This window comes from Ochotona curzoniae, unplaced genomic scaffold, assembly GCF_017591425.1.
Source record: "Ochotona curzoniae isolate NIBS_2020 unplaced genomic scaffold, NIBS_Ocur_1.0 contig_2699, whole genome shotgun sequence".
NCBI classification, from domain to species: Eukaryota; Metazoa; Chordata; class Mammalia; order Lagomorpha; family Ochotonidae; genus Ochotona; species Ochotona curzoniae.
The window spans coordinates 1,781,962-1,805,982 of NW_024465561.1; the positions used below are offsets into that span (position 1 = coordinate 1,781,962).

The 24,021-nt window shown below is 48.8% G+C and overlaps 1 protein-coding gene across 1 annotated transcript; it reads right to left on the reverse strand.

Moving 5' to 3' along the window:
- Window positions 1-7,892: 7,892 nt before the first annotated feature.
- On the reverse strand, window positions 7,893-19,990 carry LOC121153774 (carcinoembryonic antigen-related cell adhesion molecule 6-like). Its single transcript, XM_040976520.1, has 6 exons — window positions 19,927-19,990; window positions 18,772-19,134; window positions 15,371-15,634; window positions 14,756-15,010; window positions 12,168-12,431; window positions 7,893-8,032 (listed from the first exon to the last, which is right to left on the reverse strand). The coding sequence occupies exons 1-6, from the start codon at window positions 19,988-19,990 to the stop codon at window positions 7,893-7,895; spliced, it is 1,350 nt and encodes a 449-aa protein (XP_040832454.1).
- Between the last annotated feature and the right edge of the window lie 4,031 nt (window positions 19,991-24,021).

Here is a 24,021-nt window from a genome sequence, read left to right on the forward strand (position 1 = left end):
CTAAATGTAAAATAAGTAAAGGAAATAAGGTATATAGGTGAGTAGTTTTTAGTATATTCAGAGTTGAGCAAATCAATTTCAAAACATTTTTATCACCCCGAGAAGAAACCTCAGACTCACGAGTGATCACTTCCCCTTCTCTCCTGGTGCCCCTCCCCCTCTGCCCACTTTCTCCCTCCAGCCTCGGGGCTCACTGAGCCAAGCTCTGTCTAGGGATTGGCCTCTTGGAAATCTCACATGAATGGTGTTGCTCACCAGGAAGGTGTTGCTTTGAAAACTAATTTAAGACATAAAAAAAAAAAAAAGAAGCAGTTTCACTTCCTTTTCTTTTTTTAAAGATTTATTTATTTTTATTGCAAAGTCAGATATACACAGAGGAGAAGAGACAGAGAGGAAGATCCTCCATCCAATGTCCCATTCCCCAAGTGAGTGCAATAGCCAGTGCTGAGCCAATCTGAAGCCAGGAGCCAGGAGCTCTTCCAGGTCTCCCATGTAGGTGCAGGATCCCAAAGTTTGGACCGTCCTCTGCTGCTTTCCTAGGCCACAAGCAGGGAGCTGGATGGGAAGCGGGGCTGCCCATGGGGCTGCTGGGATTAGAATTGGCATCCATATGGGATCCTGGCGCATTGAAGGTAAAGACTTCAGCCGCTAGGTCACTGTGCCGTGCCCTCACTTCCTTTTCATCAGCCGCTGCTCTGTAATTACTGGATTTTCTATCCATAATCTCCTTTTTCCCTTCTTGTTTTAATCCCAAGCATAGGTTCTGGGTTCATGTGGGTCTTCAGGTACGGGACACTATTCATGTCATATAAAGCCCAGGTAATGAAGGGAAATTGGCTATTTTCCATGACTTTAACTTTTCAGCAAAGTGTGCTCAAGGCACCTTTTCAGTGTGTTCACTCCAGTGTCTGATTTATCCTTTGTGACCTCCTCCCCCCCTTTTCCATAGCACAGTCTTTAGATGTGGGCCCGTCAACCTAGCTTTGAGTTGTCCTCCCAGAGGAAGCTGGGGGCGGACTGGAGGGAGAGGCACAGCAGAGGTCTCTGTTTCCTTCTGCTCTCAGGCTCCAGCCCCAGCACATGGCTCAGGGCAGAGGGCACTTCGTACCAGGGGCTCCATCCGATCATCCTGCTTCATCCTTAGAGTCTTCATCTGTGCAGTTCGCAGGCTCTGGATCCTCATATTCGCCTCAGATTTTCAAAGCAAAAATTCTCAGAAATCTGGGCTGCATGCTCATCCTGCCTCCTCCTCCTCTAGTAATTTCTGAACCCTCAGAACACAACAGGGAATATTTGCTGTTTATACAAATATGTATACAGAGTTTTCTCAAAACTGGGGCTGCATTTGAAGGTTTTATGTTTTGGCTACCATCTTACTTACTTTTCTGTTTTCCAGCAGTCGGATTCTACTTCTCACAAATGGGTAGAAATTCAGCTTTTACTAATTGCGGAATAAGTAATGTAGAGGCTATTTGAAATGTTGGAACATGCCAGGGGTCCTCGGCAGAGCGGAGGGAAGAGTGGACACAAGAAGGGAAACTAGGGCCCGGCGCGGTGGCGCAAGTGGTTAAAGGTCCTTGCCTTGCACGCCCGGGATCCCATATGGGCGCCGGTTCTAATCCCGGCAGCCCTGCTTCCCTTCCAGCTCCCTGCCTGTGGCCTGGGAAAGCAGTCGAGGACAGCCCAAAGCTTTGGGAACCCAAATGGCCATGATATCCAGAGCTGAGCTGATCTGAAGCCAGGAGCTTCTTCCAGGTCTCCCGTGTGGATGCAGGGTTATAAGACTTTAGACCATCCTCCACTGCTTTCCCAGGCCAAAGTGGAGAGCTGGATGGCAAGTGGAGCAGCTGGGACATGAACCAGTACCTGTATGGGATCCTGGTGCAAACAAGGCTAGGACTTTAGCTACTAGGCTACCCACCTTTTTTTTAGGCCATGTTTATTCAACTTCATAGTCAACTCATCGCATTTTGCCATCAATAAGCATAGGTACAAAGAGGGAAAAAAAGGAAAGAAAAACTTCAATAAAACCCTTTATTGGAATGTTTTGCAGTTTCCATAGAACAGAAACTAAAGTAATTTGCTGCACAATTAGTCACAAATACAGTGCTCAAGTTATTTGTGTGTGTGTGTGTGCATACACCTGAGTGTTGTCTAAAACATGTCTTGTTTGTAACAGCTGGGCCCTGTCACCAGCTGTTGGCTGGAGTTCACCAATCTGTACTAACTGATAACTTCTCTGTGATTTGTCTGGCTCTTGTCTCCTGCTCAGCTGCTTCCTGGCAGTTGTCAAAGCCTTCTGCCAGTGCCATAACTTGTGCTGCTGCTAGAACTGCCATCGCCAAGATGGTCTCCTGCTTTGGCAGAATGGTGCCTCGCAGCACCCCAGCAGCCAGAGCTTCTGCTGAGGCTTCAGTTAGAAGTTACATACTGAGAAAAGGTTCCCAGGGCCCAGGCTAGGTGGGCCCCCATGGTGCTGGTAATGGCATTGCTGCTGACAGAGTGCCCAGGCACCTGCCAGGGTCCGAGGGTGTAATCACAGGAGCTGCACCTGATGACCCAGGCTGATTCAGTTACCTCACACGGGCTCCAGCACCCCACACAACTGGATTAGGTTTCTGCCCTTGTGCTGCCATTAGCTTAAGACTTCAGGGTTTACATTTCTGCTTGAGTTTAGTGGCCAACTCATATTCAAATTATGGTGAGAGAGAAGCATCAGGCAGGGATTAGATGAGATTGTCCACTGTGTGGTACTGTGTCATAGGCTGGGATACGGCTCCTGTGTCTGACTGCTGGTGTTCACCGTTCACTCACTGTGAAGTGTTGGATGTGGAGGAACTCCACAGCAGCCCCTGACACCAGCCCCCTGAAGGATATATGGCTGTGATCCCTGTTTTATGGGAAGAGAACCTGAGGCACAGAAGTACTGCCTCCATCTCCCTGACATCCCCAAATGGCAACTAAGAGTATATATTTCATTTAGTCCCATTTTCCATGAACTTGCAGGGTACAGCCTCTAGTAATTCATCCAGAATGTGCAGCAGCCTTGCCGCTTTGCGTCCCTGTGTGTCTGAACACACCTGTGTGCCCTGGGCCTCTCCCTTCTTCCTGCTTGAAGACTGACTCAGGCAGTCTCTTTGACATTTTTGATGCCTCTGACGTCACAGGGCAATTCACTGTCCTCGTGAGGCTGTCCTTTAACTGCCTTGCCATGGAAATTGACAAGAGGCCAAGGCACAACCCGACGATTACTGGAGATTTCAACTGAAGCACCAGAGAGACAGCGTTGTGGGAAGAGGGTCTGCCAACTAGCCAGCACAGGGGACTGGGAGGGGATTTTCATCAGCTGTGGAGGTGTGTGTTTCCCCTCAGCCAGGGCGTGTCAGACTGCACCCAGCTCACTGTCCTGTGCAGGGTGTGGCTCCTCCGTTTGCAGACCACATGCTTAGAGTGGCAGTGTTGCTCCTTCCCACCTTGCCGGGCAGGTCATCTGTTGGTGGCTTTGGGTTGTTCTGGGCCTGACCTTGGCTTAGGGAAGTCTCTAAAGGGGAAGTTGCGAGTCTCCTGTGGGAAGGGTGTGAACACTGCTCGCTCCTGGCTGGACTGAGGCAGGTGGATGCAAAACCAATCTGGGAGACGGATCCATGTCTGTTTGGGAGGGGCTGGAAGTGTTGAGTCTCACTTGTAGCCTGTCTCACTTGGAGCTTGCCTGGTGCTTTGTGTGTTTTAACTAGATTCAATTTCATTTGTTAGGGTATCTGATTCCTTAGGTTATGTGCTTTAGGAGAACAATGAATTTATTTTCCTGGACCTTTTCAAATAGCAGCCCCACTACATATTTGCATTGTGTTGCTAAAATATAAGTTTGTTTTTTAAAAAAAAAAACTATGCCAATAATCACACTAAAAAAGTAATGCTTCCTTAATACCACAGAATGCCCACGCATTAGTCAGTTTTATCATTTAAAAAGTTGATTTGGGCCCGGCGCGGTGGCACAGTGTTTAAGGTCCTCGCCTTGCACGCCTGGGATCCCATATGGGCGCCATTTCTAATCCCGGCAGCCCCGCTTCCCATCCAGCTCCCTGCCTGTGGCCTGGGAAAGCAGTCAAGGATGGCCCAAAGCTTTGGGACCCTGTGCCCGAGTGGGAAAGCTGGAAGAGGTTCCTGGCTTAGGATTGGCTCAGCTCTAGCCGTTGCAGCCGCCTGGGGAGTGAGTCATTGGACGGAAGATCTTCCTCTCCGTCTCTCCTCTCTGTATATCCACCTTTCCAATAAAAATAAAATAAATCTTTAAAAAATAAATAAAAAGTTGATTTATTTAAAAAATTATTTTATTTTGATAATCTTTACGAAGTTGATTAGGGCACCAAGGGTCAAGTGGTACAAGTAAGTGGGTAAGACCATTGTTTCCACATTATTTTTATTATTAGTATTATTATGATTATTATTATTTTCTAGATCTGGGGTAAGGGAAGAGATAAACGGAGAAGCCCCACCTAGCCTCCCACTCATCCCAGGGTCCCTGATGTGGGGTATACTCCAAAGGCACTGCTGAAATGGTTTAGATAGTTCTGCAGTTCTGAATTGCTGCCAGTCTTGCCATTGCAAGCATGATTAAATCTCACCAGAATCCACTGGCTGACATAGGCCACCTTAGAGTCCTCATTAGCCCAGATTTTCACTGTCAACGCAGGGCTGTGGTAGTTGATCCATTTGTTCTGTCCTCCATCCTCTGTTGAGGTACCAGGTCTCCTCTGCAGGTTCCGATGGAGTGCGATATCCTCCCTGTGCACTTGGATTTGCTGTCTACTGTTGCATCTGAGCCTCTGAGTAGGCTCAGCTTTAACACTTGTACTCCATGGTCAGACCATGGATGCATGGATTCAGACCAATTCTCTTCACGGTTGGGATTCTGAGATCAGGAGTTCAGTTGGAGGGATCCCCAAAGAAACTTCATTTGAGGTGATCCCAGGCCTGATTCTTGTGTGTGCATGCCAGTACAGGGTCCAGCACAGTCTGTCGTTCCAATCAGCTTATGCATATGCTAGTGGTTGCAATTGCTGGGTCAGTTCTGTTTCCAGCCCTATCTTCCACAAGAACCAATGGATGTTGCAGTCCAGCGAGATTCTGTCCACCTCACATTTGGCCCTCACGCAAACCAGTGGGAGCTGCAGCCTAGTTGGGGCAACTCCCTAAACCCCTACCAGGTCTGCCCCCTGCCCTGGTTCCCATGCTTGCCAGTATGTACAGCAGACTTGTCCAGTCTGTCCCATGTCTCATTCAGCTCTCATACATGTCAATGAGCACTGAAGCCTCCTCCAACCTAACCAACCCCACTATCCAGCCCACACACTTGCTGGAAGTTGCTGTTGTGTATCTAGCCACCACTGCCCCAGTCCTGATTTTCATGCTCTCCTGTGAGAGTGACAATCCAAGAGGGAGGTGTCCAGTATTTCCCTAATGGGCCAGTTCCCAATCTTGGATCTTATACTCTCCAGGTGGCTCTGCAGTTTAACTTGGCATTTTTTTCTCCTGTGCCAGCATCTGCCACCTGATGCTGTTACAAAACCCAACCTACCCACACCCACTCTGATTTGTGCTTGCACCAATAGGAACAGTCAACCTAGCCTGGCTTTTCTTTGATATAGCTCACATGTGGCCCACAGGTGTTGTAGCTCTACCCAGTCTGGACTACCCCAATCCCAACTCCTGCTCTTCAGTGTGAGTGGTGTTCCCACAAGGGAGCCCTCCACATTTCCCATACCAGCTTTAACCCTTCACACCCACTCCCTGGGCCCTGTGTGTGCTGGTTGGGTGCTGTGGCCTGGTCTGGATGAGTTACCTTACCTTAGCTTTTGCCAGTGAGTGCTGTAGCCTGGCCCAGCCCAGCCTACCCTCAATTCCAGCTCATGCTGGTAGTGGGGGGAAAAGAATAACCCAGCCCATCCAGCACTCAGTCCAAGCTGTAATGTGTACTGGTGTGTGTTGCAACTGGAACTGGCCCGACGCACACTCCATTCTGGTGCTTAGATATGCCAGCAGGCGATGTGAACTTGCCTGCCTGGATCGCCTCCTACCTGTGCCAAACGTATGCTGCTAGGTACCATTCCGTGGCCTGGTCTGAGCTTTCCCTATTATGGTTCCAGAAGCTGGCAAGATGCCCAGGGCAAACTGGGGTGGCACTTCCATGTTCTCTGAGCTGGCCAGCCAGCTAGCACCTTGACTGGGGCTGATCCCTTTGAAGGCTGAGAAGAGGGGTGCTTTACACCGTTATCCTGTTTAATCCCCCTGGCCTCTCCTGGAAGTAGCCAGAGTGTCAGAGTTACAGATGACAATGCTGTGGCTCAGACAGGTCAAGGTCCTTCCCCAGAGTCATCAGGTTTCTACAAACCACAGCCAGGACTTCAACTTGAGGTGTGAGAATTCCAAAGTGCACATTCTTGCTATGAGGCAGAGTCGTAGGAGTGATTAACCAACACCTTTCTGTTGCTGCATTGAGGAATTTGACCAAGCTTGGTCTCAGATTTGTGTCTTCAAGGGTTATACACTCTACTCAGGGGCATTTCCATGAGAACATGAGCCAGGAAAGTGGCTTTTTCTTACCTCTGCAGGTGAAGTGTCAGACTGGTCTTGACCTAAGGAAGCCAGAGAAGAGTTGTTACTGCATGGAAGTGCAAAGCTGACCTGAGACTTTATGATTTTGCGAGGCAGGTGGGGGGCAGGTCAGGGGATGTGGTGGTGGTGGTGAAGGTGGCCTGTGATCTGTCCCTGGTCAGACCTGCATACCAGTGCCAGTGCAGAGCAGAGGCAGAGCCACAGGAGGCCCCAGGCCACTTCTGGAGGTGCCTAACAGTTCACCGGCCTTGTTTCCTGCCCAGAGTGCTCGTCAGCAGCATACTGCAGTGGCAGAGAAGGGCATCTAAGTCCATAGCACCCAAAGCAGAACAGGACCAAAGGGAGAGGGCCACACCCATGACAGAGGCAGGAGGGGAAGGAATAAGGATGAGGAAATGGCTTCCAGAGCAGGAGGTGTTTCTCAGACCTGCCTGGCCCAGGCAGAGAGGGGCAGAGCCCCAGGGGACTCCTGTGACTGAGGAGGGTATGAGGACCTATGACCTATGTCAACTTAAGACTGGGAAATGGAGACCCCCTTGCACAAAATCAGAAGGTATCCAATGATTTAGGAATCTAAGATTCCCGGCCAGGACAGGGTGAGTGGGAACATCCAGTCCTCACTGGGTGAGTGGCTTTACTCACTGTGGTTGGAGGTTGAGGGGTTGTACTGTGTGAGATGGTGCTGGTCACTTGCCCTAAACAAACGTCAGACACTGACTGCTATTCCTGAGCAGAGCATCTGGGTTGGGAAGGGGCTTGTGGATGCTCGTGGTCACTGCCTTTCTTCTCGGGGCTCACTTCCATCTAAACACAACCCCATCTAGTCCTTGACTCCTTTGCTGTTTGCTAGATTCAGGTGCGTTTCTTCTTGGCTGCTTCCACCCTATGGTCTTCACCATTTAGTTTTTCCAGGGGTGGTTCTTTATATTTTTTGTTACTTTATTTGTTCTCTAAACTGCCTTCCTTGAGGCTGGCTTCCTGTCCTGTCCCTCCTGCAGCACCGGTCAGCAGAGCATAGGAGTTGCCTGCTCCTGCTGCTGCTTTTCTTGCCTCATCTGTTTCTTTCTGTGACTGGGGATGGAGCAACAGAACAGGTGAGGACGAAAGAGACAGCAGGGCTCAGTGGCCATGAAGACCCAGTGGAAAAGACACCTGCAGGAATTCCCACAGAGAAGCAGGGGAGACCCAGGCCCTGAGAGAGAGTTGAAGGAGTCCTTTCCCCCTCCCAGCTTGGCAGTTAGCCTTGGAGGACGTCGGGGACAGGAGGAAAGGCTGTCCTACCTGCGGTTCTTGCTGCAACACACAATAAAGGCCTGGATGCATGTCAAAATGCATGGCAAGATCAGCACAATGAAGGCTCCAATCACGATGCCGGCAATGGCCCCAGGCAGGAGGTGAGTATTTTCTGTATCGATAGCTGGGTAAAAAGAGATGAAGGTGAAATGTGAAATGATTTGGCTGTGAGCATGCCCTGAGGAACAGCTTGTCCTTCAGGGAATAATCTTCTGGGAGGATGACTGAGACTACTGAGTCCTTGTCACTTTCCCTCTTAGTGGTCATGAGGCCTCCCTTAATTCTGTCTTTCTGAATGTAGATGTTTCTGAAGGCTCAGGGAATGTGAGAAAGGCTGGTGGCTGCTTTTGCCTGTTCTAGCTTCCTGCCTTTTCATGGTTGCATGAAGATAGAGGAGCTCTCTTTCTATATCTCCTTCTCTTGCTCTATAAATCTGCCTTTCAAAGAAAAATAAGTAAATATTTGAGAAAATGTTTTTCCTAGCCATAGGATTAGAGATTAGTTTCAATAGAGAAAAAGAATTTTTGGCCTAGCACAATTAGTAGTGGCTAAATCCTTGACCTGCACGCCAATGATCCCATGTTGGCACCGGTTCGTCTCCTTGCTGCTCCACTTTCCATCCAGCTCCCAGCTTGTGGCCTGGGAAAGCAGTTTAGGATGGCTCAAAGCCTGGGGATCCTGCATCCATGTAAGTGTCCCAGAAGAAGCTTCTGACTTCAGATCAGCTCAGATCCGGCCATTTTGGAAGATCTTTGTTTGTCTTTCAGTAAATCAGCCTTTCAGTGAGTAATAAATAAATCTTAAAAAAAGAATTCTGTGCAATAATTATAACCTGAAATGCTTTTAGGAACAAAGAAAACCTCAAATCAGCAACCTAATTTTCAATAAATGGATTGAAAAACATCAAACTGAAATTATAGCTTGTTGAAGAGAGGAGATAATAGTGATTAGAGATTCTAAAAAGATAGAGAATAAAAAATTAAAAATGGATAAAAGGTAGTTCTTTAAAAATATTGACTAAGAAAAAAAGAGAGAAGACTGGGATTGCTAATGACAGATATGAAAGTGGAGCTGTTACTACCAATTCTGTGGAAGCAATAGGGATTATAAGAAGACTGTGAATAACCGTATGTGAACACATTGGGTAAACTAGATCAAATGGACAAATTCCTAGAAACAAAATCTAAGAAAATGAAATTATGAATAAAACTATATATATGCACATGTATACACATATATGTATCTATACACATATGTATATACTGTAAGGAAGGCAAAAACATTTAAGCATTTGACAAAATTCAACATATTTTTATGATCAGAAATGCTCAAAGTAGGAATAAGAAAAACAACCTTGCTGTTATAAAGACAGTACTGAAAAGGCCACAGTCAACATGATACTCAGACTTCTTGTCTTCTAAGATCAGAAATTCAAGGCTGCCTGCTTTTGTCACTGTATTCAACATATATCCATGCAGAAGAAGAACGTTGAACCTTTCTCTGATGCCATATACAAAAATTAACTCAAAATGGATCAAAGATTTCAGTGTAAGAGCTAAGAGTATGAAACACTTTAAAAATAGGTTAAAGTTAGTGCTACCCTGAATTTGGTAGTGATTTTGGTTACAACACCACAAGCACAGGTAGTAAAGGAAAAAATAGATAAATTGGATAGAAAATTTAAAACTTGTGCAATGAAGATCATTATCAATAAAGTGAAAAGGCAGCCTATGGAAAGGTATAAAACATTTGCAAATCATGTACCTGATAAAGGATCAATGTGCAGTCCATGTGAAGAACTACTACTATTTGCAGCCCAATGTGGTAGCCTAGTACCTAAAGTCCTATTCTTGCATGTGCCTGGATCCCCTATGTGTGCTGGTTCTAATCCATGTGGCTCTGCTTCCCATCCAGCTCTCTGTTGTGGCCTGGGAAAGCAGTGAAAGATGGCCCAAAGCCTTGGTACCCTGCGTCTGTTGGCAGACCCGGAAGAAGCTCCTGGCTCCTGTGTTTGGACCAGCCAGCTCTGGCCATTGTGGCTGCTGGGGGAGTGAATCAGCAGACAGAAGATCTTTCTGTCTCTCCTCCTCTCTGTAAATCTGGCTTTCCAATAAAAATAAATAAATCTTAAAAAAACCACAAAACTATAACTAGTGGTCAGCACTGTGGCTCAACAGGCTAATTGTTCACCTTTGAGCGCTGGCATTCCATATGGGAACCAGTATGTGTTCTGGCTGTTGCACTTTTGATCCAGCTCCCTGATTGAGCCTGAGTAAGCAGCAGAGGCTAGCCCAAGTCCTTGTTCCCTGCACCCATGTGGGAGACCTAGAAGAAGCTCCAGGTTCCTGGCCTCAGTCCAGCCTGGTGCAGCCCAGTCCAGCCATTATAAGCATTTGGGGAATAGACTAGTGCATGAAAACTCTTTCTCTCTTCTCTGTAAATCTGCCTTTCTAATAAAAATAAATATTTCTTTAGAAGGACTACTACAACTCAGCAACAACAACAACAACAACAAAACCCACAAAATAATCCCATTAAGATAGACAAAGGACTTAAAAGGTATTTCTGCAAGGAAGACGTAAAAATAGTCAAAAACACATGAAAAGGTTTACATCATTAATCCTTAGCATGTACATATCAAAATCGCAATGATATATCATCTTCTTATTAGGATGGATTAAAAAAAAAAAAAAACAGCTAGGGCCCAGCTTGGTAGCTTAGTGACTAAAGTCTTTGCCTTGCATTTCCTGGATCCCGTATGGGTGCCGGTTCATGTCCTGGCTGTTCCACTTCCCATCCAGCTCCCTACTTTTGGCCAGGAAAAGCAGTGGAGGATGGCCCAAAGCCATGGAATCCTGAACCCACGTGGGAGACCTGTAAGAAGTCCTGGCTTCAGATTGGCTCAGTCCTAGCCGCTGTGGCCACTTGCGGAGTGAATCAGCAGATGGAAAATCTTCCTGTCTTTCTTCGCCTCTGTATATCTGTCTTTCCAATAAAAATAAGTAAATATTAAAAACACAGAGCTAATGTTGGAAAGGCTGTGAAGGAATTGGGCGTGTTTTCCATTGCAGGCAGAAATCAAAAATGATGCAGCTCTGCTGTTGTAAATGGTGTGACAGTATCTCACAAGTAAAGGAGTAACATTATCTCCAGCAGTTTGCTTGTGGGTACACACCCCAAACAATCCAAGGCAGGATTTCAGAATCTTGTTATATCTATGTTCACATCAGCATTATTCACAATTGCTGAAAGGTTGAAACAACTCAAAAATTTATCAGCGCATGAATGGATATGCAAAAGGAGATGCATCTATACAATGGAATATTAGAAAGTGTTAAAAAGGAAAGAAATTCTAATATATCTGCAATGCTGATGAATCTAGAATCGTTATGCCAAGAGAAACAAACCAGACCCAGAAGGACAGATATGGTATGATTCCAGCATGTGTGGCACTTGGAATAGTCAGATGTGTAGTTTGAGACATAGAGTGCTGGTTGCCGTGGGCTGGAGACAGAGTGGAGCTCTGTTTAGTGGGTGCAGAGATTTAGGATGGCAAGATGGACAGGTTCTGGAATAGGATAATTGTGATGGTTTGCACGTGAGTGTGAATGTACTTAATAACACTGAACCATACATACAAGTGACTAAAGTGGGTCCCAGCGTGGTAGTCTAGTGGCTAAAGTTCTTGCCTAGCATGTGCTGGGATCCCATATCAGCACCCGTACATATCCCAGCAGCCCCACTTCCCATCCAGCTCCCTTCTTGTGTCCTGAGAAGGCAGTGGAGGACAGCCCAAAGCCTGGGACCCTGCACCCGCATGGGACATCTGGAAGAATTTCTGACTTCGGCTTGGCTCAGCTCCAGCTGTTGTAATCACTTGAGTAGTGAATCAGCGGGTGGAAGATCTTCCTCTGTGTCTCATCTCTCTGTATATCTTATTTTCCAATAAAAATTAATAAATCTTTAAGAAAACACCAAATTGTAACTTTCATATAGATTTTAGCACAAACTTCCTTTCCTCACTAAAATGAAAGAAGGAAGAAAAAAGGAAAGAATAAAAGAGAAAGGAATCTTGTGTAAGGTCTTACAGGAAATGCCAATCCAGGACTAAGAAATTAAGTGTATTTGATTCAGAGCAGGCCTCTTAACTATAAGGTTCTCTGAATACATTTTCTGTCCCTGGGACTTTTATCCACTGTACACACCATTGTTAGAGTCATCTTCCCAGTGGGATGCCCAGGGGTTAAGGAGTCACATACCTCTCACAGCTATCCTGACAGGGTCACTCCTTCTGGAACAGTTCAGGTAGAAGACCTCACACTGGTACTCCCCTTCATCCTCCATCATGACGGGTTCTATTGTGAGAATGCTGTTGTCTGAGGACAGGTTCATCCTCTCTGTGAGCTGCAGACTCTGGCTATTAAAGATCCAATGAGTGGATATTACAGGAGCATGTGTTTGGCAGGTTAGGACCAGAGAGTCCTTTTCTCTGACTATGGGGTAGAAGGCCTGGATGACTGGCCCTGTAGAGAAGAGAGTAAGGCTGGGTGAGGGTGGGCCTGGGATCTGGACCCCCTTCCTCTCAGAGATCTCAGCCGACTCTCAGAATGCAGAGTGAGCGTGTGGATGTGACCCAGAGGACAGCCCTGACCCTCTGTAGAGGCCACGTGTCTGTTCAGGTGATCTGTAAGGGGAGAATTGTCCCTGCCTCTGACCTCAAAGCTCCCAGAGTGACCTGACCAGCTCCCCGGATAGCCCTGTAGTGTCTGTGCTGGAAATTTCTCAGCCTATGGCATCAGCAGTTTCATGGTCAAGCAGAATGATTCTCCAGGAACTTTTGCAAAACCTTCCAATGACTCTTAAGAGATCAAGTTAGGGGTTGGCATTACGCCATAACAGATGAAGCTGCCCATGATGCCAGCATCCCCTATGGGAACTGGTTTGAGACCCAGCTGCTCTGCTTCCAACCCTGGTCCCTGCTAATGCACCTGGGAAAGCAGCAGCAGACGAGCTCTCCTGTGGGAGACCTGAGTGGAGTTCTAGGCTCCTGACTTCAGCCCGGCCCAGCCCTGGCCGATGCAGCCATTTGGAGAGGGAATCAGTAGATGGAAGCTATTTCTGTCTCCATTCTCTCTCTCTCTCTGCACATGCACATGTATGCCTTTCTGTAAGTCTATTTTAAAAATAAATATTTTTAAAAAGATGATCCAGATATTACACCATAAATTTCGAAATTCAAAATAAATAATAAAGATGGTCATGGCTCTTCCTGGTACTGTGGCTTTACATGCAGAGAGATGTTTCCTTTTTCTTAAATGAGTTACTAGGAAACGCAGATGACCTGTTCAATCTTCACAACATTAGGGCCTAGAAGTGTTCTGTTTGAAAGATTTATTTTATTTGGTCTCGGTGCAATGGCTTAATGGCTAAATCCTTGCCATGTATGTGCTGGGATACCATTGGGGGCTGGTTTGCGTTCTAGCTGCTCTACTTCCCATCCAGCTCCCTGATTCTGGCCTGGAGAAGCAGTAGAGAATGGCCTGGGCCTTGGCTCCCTGCAGCTCATGGGAGACCTGGGGGAGGCTCCATGCTGCTGGCTTTGGATCAGCTCAGCTCTGGCCATTGTGGTCACTTGGGGAGTGAGGCAGCAGATGGAAGATCTCTCTATCTCCTTCTCTGTGTAAATCTGCCTTTCTAGTAAAGATAAAACTTTTTCAAAGTGTTTATTTATTTAAAGTGTAGAGTAACAGAGAGAGGGAAGAAAGATCTTCCATCCACTGGTTCATTCTCCAAATGGCCATGATGGCAACTGCTGAGGCAGTCTGAAGTCAAGAACCGGGAACTTCCTCATGTGGGTGCAGGGGCCGAAGGACCAGGGCTGTCCTCCACTGCTTTCCCAAGCACAGTTATCAGGTGACTGGATCAGAATGGAGAAGCTGGGACTCGAACTGGCATCCTATAGGATGTTGATACTATAGCTGGCAGCTTTACCTGTCTCACCATAGCTCTGGCCCCAAAGGTTCTAATCTAAAGGATTCTCCAACCTAAGGGAGCTTTTACTTCCTAATGTTAGATTAAGTACCAGGAGGCAGGAAGTCCTCAGAGAGAAGACAGCATCCTCACCCTCTTCATGGATTGTACAGTTTCTGGCACTGCTGCTTCCACCACAGGGAGACTCCACAGTGAGCTTCCCCAAGTGAGCACCACTCACTCCCCTGTGCTGCATCCCATATGCTGGGACCAACAGCAGGGACGCTGTGACCACAGAACCAGAATACATTGCAGAAAAACAAAACAAGAAAAAGAAAACAGTGCAGATGTGTCTGCCCCAAGACTCTCTTCCTGACCCGGTGGGTGCTCCAGCCTATCTCAGCCCCTTCTTCACCCTTCCCAGTGCCATCGCAGATGGAGTCAGAGCCCTGCCAGTCTCCAGGTGAGCAGGGCAGAGCAGGGAGCAGAGCTCTGAGCAGCTCAACCCCATCTTGGTGAGAGCATTTCAAAGTCCCCTACGTTCCCTGTAGCTCATGCAGGAGGTGAAACAAAACCGAGGTGACAGGAAGAGATGAGTTGGTGGCAGATGTAACTGTCACTGAGGACCCTTCTGCACTCCTCTGGTGGCCTCTCTGGGGCTGGAGGAACCCCACAACTTCCAGCCACGAGAGGTCAGTGGCAGGTTCAGTCTGAGGCAGAGTTAGGGTGTTCAGAGGAGGTCTGGGGTTGGCCTGTGCCTTTAAGCACAGACTGGGAAATGGTTTCTTCTAGGCTGTTCTCTACAAACCCACCATAGATCACTCTACTCCCACCACACCATTCCCAAGCTTAACAAAGACCTTTTAGGCCCACTTACCATAGACTGTGATGTTCCTAACAGCAGTGTTATTGAGTCCAGTGTTGGAGTTATGGACCTCACAAGTGTAAGACCCACTGTCACTTGTAGAGATGATGGGTATGTGGAGTTGTTGAGTGGATCCCCAGATCTTCCCATTGATGAGCCAAGTATACTGTGCAGGTGGATTAGAGTCCGCCTCACAGAAGAGTGTGAGGTTGGTTCTTGAACAGTAGTTCTCCTCTGAGGGGGAAATGGTGGGGGAGTCCGGGCCATCTGGAGTGAACAGAATATAGAACCACACAGGATTATCTTAGGAGATGATTATCATCATCTGAAGCCCCATTATCCCTCTGAGCCATGCCCCATCCACAACCCTTGTGCTCACTGGGCCTTGGCCTGCAACGGTCACTTGTTTCTGCATCACGGATGGGTGACCAGAGCCTCTTTAGGCAGGGATAGCCCACTCCTCATTCTCAGCTCAAGGCTGAACCTGTCCATGTTTGCCAGAGATAGGAAGTCCCTGCCAGCCAGACAGTCCTTATTCTTGGACCTGCGATGGGCCCGAGTGGCCTGGCCTCTGGCCATGAGGGTTTGGGCCAGCAGCCCAGGCACGGAGGAGGAGACATTACTCACAGAAAACATCCAAGGTGTGTGAGTTCCTGAAGATGACAGTCGTTGAGTTCCTGATTTCACACTCATAGATTCCTGTGTCATTCCTGGTGACATTGAGCAGAGTGAGGGTCCTGTTGTTCGAGGACAGCTGCAGCCTATCAGGGATCTCCTGGACTTCCTCACCATCTTTGTACCACTGGTAGGTCATGCCCGGAATGTCAGGTTCACAAGTTAATACAAGTTCCTTGCCCTCAATGGGCTTGGAATCGTTGATAATTTGGATGTCTGTGCAGGAACAAAGATCACCCTGTGTGGGTTATTTGATTCCTCTGAAAGCCTCCTCCTATCAAAGTTGGCATCTCTTTTCACCCAGCCAACCTGAGTCCTAAAAGAACCAGGCAGGTGTGTGTGTGTGTGTGTGTGTGTGTGTGTGTGTGTGTGTGTGTGTGTGAGAGAGAGAGAGAGAGAGAGAGAGAGAGAGCTGCATGACAACCTGGGTGGTGGGAGAAAGTGACACCCATGTGCTCCCCCTGCCTGGAAGACGCACAGACTTTGTCAGGTATGAATTAAGCAGGTGCATTTTGTCATGAACAAAGCCAGGACCTGGAGTTAGAGACCCCTCTCCCCCAGTGCCTTGCCAGATCCTTGCTGACCACCAGCTGTCCACCTGGTCCAGGTGAGAATGCTTACCTGGAAGGTGTGGGTGCTGAGTCCCTCTAATGCATGACACTACATTGCGCAGTCCAAATGGTTTCTCTGAGGCTTTGTTTTTCAACAACATCTTAAGGATGGATCATAGCAAGCACAGGAGATGGGGTGAGGGGTGAGTAAAGATAATACCTGGAGGCCATGAGCAGCCAGGCAGCTGTGGGGACCCAAAGAGAGGATGCTCTGCCAACTGTTGGGTGGTGATTGACATGAGCTGATGAACACCTCAACGATGGAGTCCAGCGGCTGGCTCCACCGTGTGGTGGGCTAAGCCTCCACCTACTGCATTGACATCCCATGTGAATACCGGTTTGGGTACCAGCTACTTCCCTTCCTATTCAGCTCCTTGCTTATGGCCTGGGAAAGCAGTGGAAAATGACCCAAGTCCCTGGGAATCTACACTGTGTGGTATACCAGGTAGAAACTCCTGGTTCCTGGTTTCAGATCTGCTCAGCTGCCGTTGTTGCAGGCATTTGAACAAGCAGATGGATGGTCTTTCTCTCTGTGTCTACTCTGTATATCTGGCATTCCTACACACACACACACACACACACACGCTTCTGTCCTAAGCTTGTGGAGAGTCAGAGAAAGGTGAAGGTGTAGAAGATGCCTGCTTTCTTTTCTCTGAGGCATCACCCCAGTCTTGGATCAAATGATTCTGAAGTGAGCAGAACCTAAGTGAAACCATAATGTCTCCTGCATCTCCCCCAGTAATGGTGTCACCATGATGTCACATGTACATGTGGAATGGACAGAAAGTCCATGGGATTTGTACTGATTTCTGTGTCTTGGGAGAAGGACCGGGGAACCACTAGAGGTATGTGAGCCCCACACTATGGGTGAGCAGGCAATTGAGTGGAATGAGGGATAGACTCTAGGGAGGAAGGGCCTGTCCTTTTTCCTCTGACCCCTGTCAGAAGAAGACAGAGGAGTCACTCTTCATGCTTGTGGCCTGTTGGTGTCCTGGCAGGAGACGTCCTGGACAGGGACCTGGGTTAGACTCTCTCCTGGGGGATGGGGGACACTGGCTCATGATGGAGCCTGTCAGGGGTGGCTGCCTCAGCTGATTTCTGTGCCTGGTCCAGGTGTTAGCAGGAGGAATCAGGACAGTCACCATAGCAGGAGGTCTGGGAAAGGTAGGGTGGAGGAAGCCGTGCAGAGCAGGGCCTGTCCTGCCTGGAATGAAGAGGGAGGAAGACGAGAGACATGGAGAGCAGAAGGAGGCAGAAATGCCCACGGCAGGGTGCAGTGGTGGCATGGGTACTTAGGGCCCCACAGATGCCCCGGAGCAAGTCCAGAGAGGCTTGAAAACCCTGAGCAACCTCAGAGTCACAGACTGGGCTCCTAGAGAGGCTTTAGGGTCAAGTGGGCAGAGCGAGAAGGGTTAGGTGTGGCTGGATTCTCTGGTACTCTGCATCCAAACACCAGTTCTTAAAAGTATGTTGGGCCATTCATTCATTTACACTTCATTCCTTCCCTCCTTTGTCAGAGAGCCCTGGGGCATCAGGTGCACTTTAGGCCCAGGCTGGTTGTGGGGTGTAGACTAAGAGTGAGAAAGCAAAGTCCTTCCCTTACAACACTAACACACCGGAAACAGACACATAGTTTCAAATCCACTAAAGGAGGATGTGGATACCCCTGAGGGAGAGGCCTGGACATTCTTGGAATTGAGTCTCTATCAATGCAGTTCCAGAGTAAAAACTGATTAACTCCAAATATACCCCCTTTCTGTAGATCAGAATCTGTCCTTCCAGGTTGTGGATTCCCAAAAACAAGGTCTCCAGAGAGGGACATTTTGTCTAGCGGTTAGGATGCTGGTTAGGGTGCTGGTTAGGGTGCTGGTTAGGATGCTGGTTAGGGTGCTGGTTAGGATGCTGGTTAGGATGCTGTTTAGGGTGCTGATTAGGCTGCTGGTTAGGATATCTGTGTCCTACATCTAGAGTGCCTGGGTTGGATCCTCTGCTCAGCTCCTGACTCTAGCATCCTGCCAGTGTGCACCCTGGGAGGCCTTAGTGATGACTCAAGTGACTGGGTTTCTTTCACCCACTAAAGAGACATGGATTGAGGGTCCAGCTCAGTAGCCCAGCAGCTAAAGTCCTTGCCTTGCGCACGCTGGGATCCCATATGGGTGATGGTTCTAATTCCTGCAGCTCCACTTCCCATCCAGCTCCCTGCTTGTGGCCTGGGAAAGCAGTCGAGGACAGCCCAAGCCTGGAACCCTGCACCTACGTGGGAGACCTGGAAGAAGTTCCTGGCTCCTAACTTCAATCAGCTCAGTTCTAGACATTGTGACCTTCTTGGGGAGTAAATCAGCAAATGCAAGACCTCTCTTTCAATGAAAAAAAAAAAAGTGAAATCTTGAAGAAAATGTTTTCTCCCCCAATTTTTGTCTTTGTTATTTCAGCTGGCACCATGGACAGGGACTGAGTTTTGGAAACAGCTCTTTGGAGTTCCCCCATTAGATTCTCATCCCTCCCTCTCAGCAAAAGCCTGCAGGGTCTGGGTTCTGGAAAGGACTCTGGTCTTTGGAAGTTTGTCCTCCTTGGACGTGTCCTGCCCTGAACGCTCACATCCCAGCAAAGGACAGGAGGCAGAGAGGTGGGGGAGACAGGTACCATGCAGGCTTCAGGGCCCCGTGTGTGGGAAGTAGAGTGAACACCCCCCACTTACACACAGAGGTACTGAGTCCCAGAGGTCACAGAGGGGGCACTCACTGTAGACGTAGAGCGGTGTGGTTGCCAAATGCTGATCATAAGAACCATCCACGATTCGTAGGGTGTAGTTTCCTGTGTCCTCCTCACTGACATTCTGGATCAGCAGGGACCCATTGGGAAATATTCTTTCTCGATGGGTGTAATCAGGCCCTGTACTATTGGTTCCTAAAGGTACCTCAAACGATGCAATGAGAAGGCTTGAATTGGTGTCTGTTTGCCCTTTATACCAGGTGTATAATCGAGGATTCTCTACCGGATTGTTGATGAGGAAAAGCACATCTGTCTCGTTAGCAGCAATGGGTGACACAGGTTCCACAGTGAATGCAGCCATGGTGGGCAGGATCCAGACAATTAGAAGTGAGTCTGGGAGGGCAGAGAGAAATTTCAGTGTGGCAACGGAGGGAAGTTGTGTTGGGTGGAAAGATGGGGCCCTGGGTCCAGAGCAGTTCACTTCATCCCTCAGTCCTGAGGAGTGTGTATTTGTTGGTTTGTTGGTTGTGTCTGCTACTGGGTCAAGGCCAGAAGCATGATCTCCACTCCTTCAGTGCCTCTGAACTTGCATCCCTGCTTACCTTACACCCTCAGTGCTGCTGAATCGTACTTAGAGTTAGGGGTCATCCTGGAGCCGCCTTCCTGGACCAGCACCTCTAGAAGCTGGGTTGTCATTTCTGACCTCTCCCTGCTCTGGCCTCACCTTCTAGATCTCTGCTGGTCTGTCTCCTCCCTGGTAGAGTGGCAGCTCCATGAGGACGGGGATGTATCTAGTGTGAGTTGCAGGCCCCGTGCCTGGAAGAAACTGCACACTCCTGGGGGTGAAGTGATGAGTGTTCCCTGGCCCTGCACACCCAGGCAAGTGTTTGTCAACTTCTGGGTTAGTGGTCGAGGGAGCTGTGCTTTTATTTGGAGCATCACTCTGATACTTACATTCCTAATTTTCAAATGTAGGGGCAGTGATGATGAACCAGGAAAACAGAGCAGCTGAGGCTCTCCTGGCCTTTGCCAGTGCCACTTCACTGACAGCTTCCTGTTGCTGAGGCCCCACCCACAATTCAGCTCCAGAGGGAAGCCCTGTGCCCCTTTTTACAGCCCAGTCCTCCCCTGAAACCCCAGCTGGTCTCTGTGTCCCCAGCCACCCACCCCTGCACACCCCCTCACCTGCCAGCAGGAGCCCCTGCCAGGGGACATGGCCTCTGCGTGGAGAAGCTGAGGGGTTCTCCATGGCGTCTGCTGTCTGCTCTGACCTCCCTCTTGGAGAGGCACTCCCAGCTCCAGCTGCTCCCAGCTCTGCTGTCCTGCCTGCCTCTGCACTGAGCCTCCTTCCAGAACAGGAGCATTTGACAGGGTCACATGGGCTGGGGGCGGGCCCTCTGCCCAGGAGGCCTCCCTGTGCCCTTCCCTCTCAGTCCTGCCTCCTTGACCCTTCTCCTTTAACTCGAAGTTTGGGTTTCCCAGATCACGCTTTGACAAGCAGGGCTGTCCTGTGACAGACAAACTGCCCACCTTAGCACAGACTTTTGCTGTGTCCAGGCCTTGGGTCTGCTCTCTCAGCACTACACGGAGAGCCCCTGGGGTCCCCGAACTTACTGAATTAGTTCCCTTTGTGATGTAGAAATCTGACTGTGCATAGGGTCTTTCTCATGTTCTCGAATGCTCTGGGGAGGTGGGATTTAGTCTAGCAGGAGGCAGAGGTGGCTCTGGGAGCTGGGCAGGAGCTGGCTGAGTGATGAGAGAGACCTCTCTATCTCAGTGCACTCAGCTGACATCTGACCAGGGAGCAGGTGTCTCAGGAGGAGTTGCGGCCCTGGGTGTGCAGGGCAGCGTCCTGCCTGACCTGGGAGATGACTGAAGAGGAGGGTGTCGGATGGACAGGATCCCTGTTGTCTTGTGTGTGTTCTAGAAGCTCCTCCCTCCCCGTGTGTGTTGGTTGAGCTGTGGCTCAGGACTGTCCATGTCCTCCCTGGCTGTCCTGGGTGACCTCTACTTCTGACTTCTCTCTTCTCCTGGGGTCATTCTGCCTGTGAGTGATGCCTAGAGGGAATGGTGGCTGCCCAGAGACCTCTTACATAGCAGGGTCCTCATGGGCCCAGGAGGGTGTGTGAGACACAGTGGACACACAGGAGAGACCCCGAGGGTCTGTTGTAACAACCCATGGAAGCCAAGTTCCTTTGCACTCCCTGCCCAAAGGCAGATTGATCTCAAAGAATTCAAGGACTCTATGACTTTAGCTACTAGGCTAGCCACCTTTTGTTTTAAGCCATGCTTATTCAACTTCATGGTCAAGTTATCATTGCATTTAGCTATCAATAAGAATAGGTACAAAGAGGGGAAAAAAGGAAAGAAAAACCTCAATAAAACCCTCTATTGGAATGTTTTGCAGTTTCCATAGATCAGAAACTAAAGTAATTTGCTGCACAATTAGTCACAAATGCAGTACTCAAGTTATTTGTGTGTGTGCATACACCTGAGTGTTGTCTAAAACATGTCTTGTTTGTAACAGCTGGGCCCTGTCACCAGCTGTTGGCTGGAGTTCACCAATCTGTACTAACTGATAACTTCTCTGTGATTTGTCTGGCTCTCATCTCCTGCTCAGCTGCTTCCTGGCAGTTGTCAAAGCCTTCTGCCAGTGCCGTAACTTCTGCTGCTGCTAGAACTGCCATCGCCAAGATGGTCTCCTGCTTTGGCAGAATGGTGCCTCGCAGCACCCCAGCAGCCAGAGCTTCTGCTGAGGCTTCAGTTAGAAGTTACATACTGAGAAAAGGTTCCCAGTCCCAGGCTAGGTGGGCCCCCACGGTACTGGTGATGGCATTGCTGCTGACAGAGTGCCCAGGCACCTGCCAGGGTCCAAGGGTGTAATCACAGGAGCTGCACCTGATGACCCAGGCTGATTCAGTTACCTCCCACGGGCTCCACACAACTGGATTAGGTTTCTGCCCTTGTGCTGCCATTAGCTTAAGACTTCAGGGTTTACATTTCTGCTTGAGTTTAGTGGCCAACTCATATTCAAATTATGGTGAGAGAGAAGCATCAGGTAGGGATTAGATGAGATTGTCCACTGTGTGGTACTGTGTCATAGGCTGGGATACGGCTCCTGTGTCTGACTGCTGGTGTTCACTGTTCGCTCACTGTGAAGTGTTGGATGTGGAGGAACTCCACAGCAGCCCCTGACACCAGCCCTCCTGAAGGATATACAGCTGTGATCCCTGTTTTATGGGAAGAGAACCTGAGGCACAGAGGTACTGCCTCCATCTCCCTGACATCCCCAAATGGCAACTAAGAGTGTATATTTCATTTAGTCCCATTTTCCATGAACTTGCAGGGTACAGCCTCTAGTAAGTCATCCAGAATGTGCAGCAGCCTTGCCGCTTTGCGTCCCTGTGTGTCTGAACACACCTGTGTGCCCTGGGCCTCTCCCCTCTTCCTGCTTGAAGACTGACTCAGGCAGTCTCTTTGACATTTCTGATGCCTCTGACGTCACAGGGCAATTCACTGTCCTCGTGAGGCTGTCCTTTAACTGCCTTGCCATGGAAATTGACAAGAGGCCAAGGCACAACCCGACGATTACTGGAGATTTCAACTGAAGCAGCAGAGAGACAGCGTTGTGGGAAGAGGGTCTGCCAACTAGCCAGCACAGGGGACTGGGAGGGGATTTTCATCAGCTGTGGAGGTGTGTGTTTCCCCTCAGCCAGGGCGTGTCAGACTGCACCCAGCTCACTGTCCTGTGCAGGGTGTGGCTCCTCCGTTTGCACACCACATGCTTAGAGTGGCAGTGTTGCTCCTTCCCACCTTGCCGGGCAGGTCATCTGTTGGTGGCTTTGGGTTGTTCTGGGCCTGACCTTGGCTTAGGGAAGTCTCTAAAGGGGAAGTTGCGAGTCTCCTGTGGGAAGGGTGTGAACACTGCTCGCTCCTGGCTGGACTGAGGCAGGTGGATGCAAAACCGATCTGGGAGACGGATCCACGTCTGGTTGGGAGGGGCTGGAAGTGTTGAGTCTCACTTGTAGCCTGTCTCACTTGGAGCTTGCCTGGTGCTTTGTGTGTTTTAACTGTATTCAATTTCATTTGTAGGGTATTTGATTCCTTAGGTTATGTGCTTTAGGAGAGCAAGGAATTTATTTTCCTGGACCTTTTCAAATAGCAGCCCCACCACATATTTGCATTGTGTTGCTAAAATCTAAATTGTTTTTTTAGAAAAAAACTATTCCAATAATCACACTAAAAAATTAATGTTTCCTTAATACCACATAATGCCCAACCATTGGTAAGTTTTATCATTTAAAAAGTTGATTTATTTTAAAAATTACTTATTATTTTATTTTGATAATCTTTACGAAGTTGATTAGGGTATAAAGGGTCAATTGGTACAAGAAAGTGGCTAAGACTGTTGTTTTCACATTATTATATTTTTCTAGATCTGGGGTAAGGGGAGAGATAAAGGGAGAAGCCCCACCCAGCCTCCCACCCATCCCAGGGTCCCCAATGTGGATCATACTCCAAAGGCACTGCTGAAGTGGTTTTGACATGCTCACCAGTGGGAACTACCACCGAGCTGAGATATCCCCTTAGCTCCCCAACCATGCTTGTTCCCAGCCACAGATGTTGTGTATGCCAGTAGTTGCTCTGACCCAGCTTGGCATAGCCCCTCACCTGTCTTGGCCTTTTCCTGCAGATGCTGCAGCCTGGCCTGGCTCAGCCAGCACGCAGTCCCATCTCTCACTGGCGGGTGTTGTAACCTGGCCCTACTCAGTCTGCTCCCATATTTGGTTCATGCAAATCAGTAGGAGGGATAGCCTAGCCCAATGTGATGTGCATTGCAACCTGGCCCCTGCACTTTTGCCAATGGACTGAGATTTACTCTGCCATGTCTAGTCTGCCCCCTTTCAAAACCAACCCACACACTTGATGGTGGGCGAAGCTACCTTGCCCAGCTGATCAACATCTAGGCATGAACCACATGCTCTCCAGCAGGAGGTATGGCCCACCGGTGGAATTTCCCAAGTTCCCACACCAGGCCCACTCCAAGATTCAGATCTCATATGTGGCCAGTAGATGCTAGGTCCCTACCTGGAACTGTCTACTCCCTGTATCCCAAGCTTTGTATGAGTTAGTGGATGTTGTGGCCTGGCCCACCCACATCCTGTTTCAAGTTACACCTCATGGTGGTGCAGCCTGGACCTGCCCAGCCTGTTTTTCCCTGCCCTAGTACCTGAGAGTGTTGGCGGTTTCCATGGTCATGCCTAGCTTAGCCCATCTGTA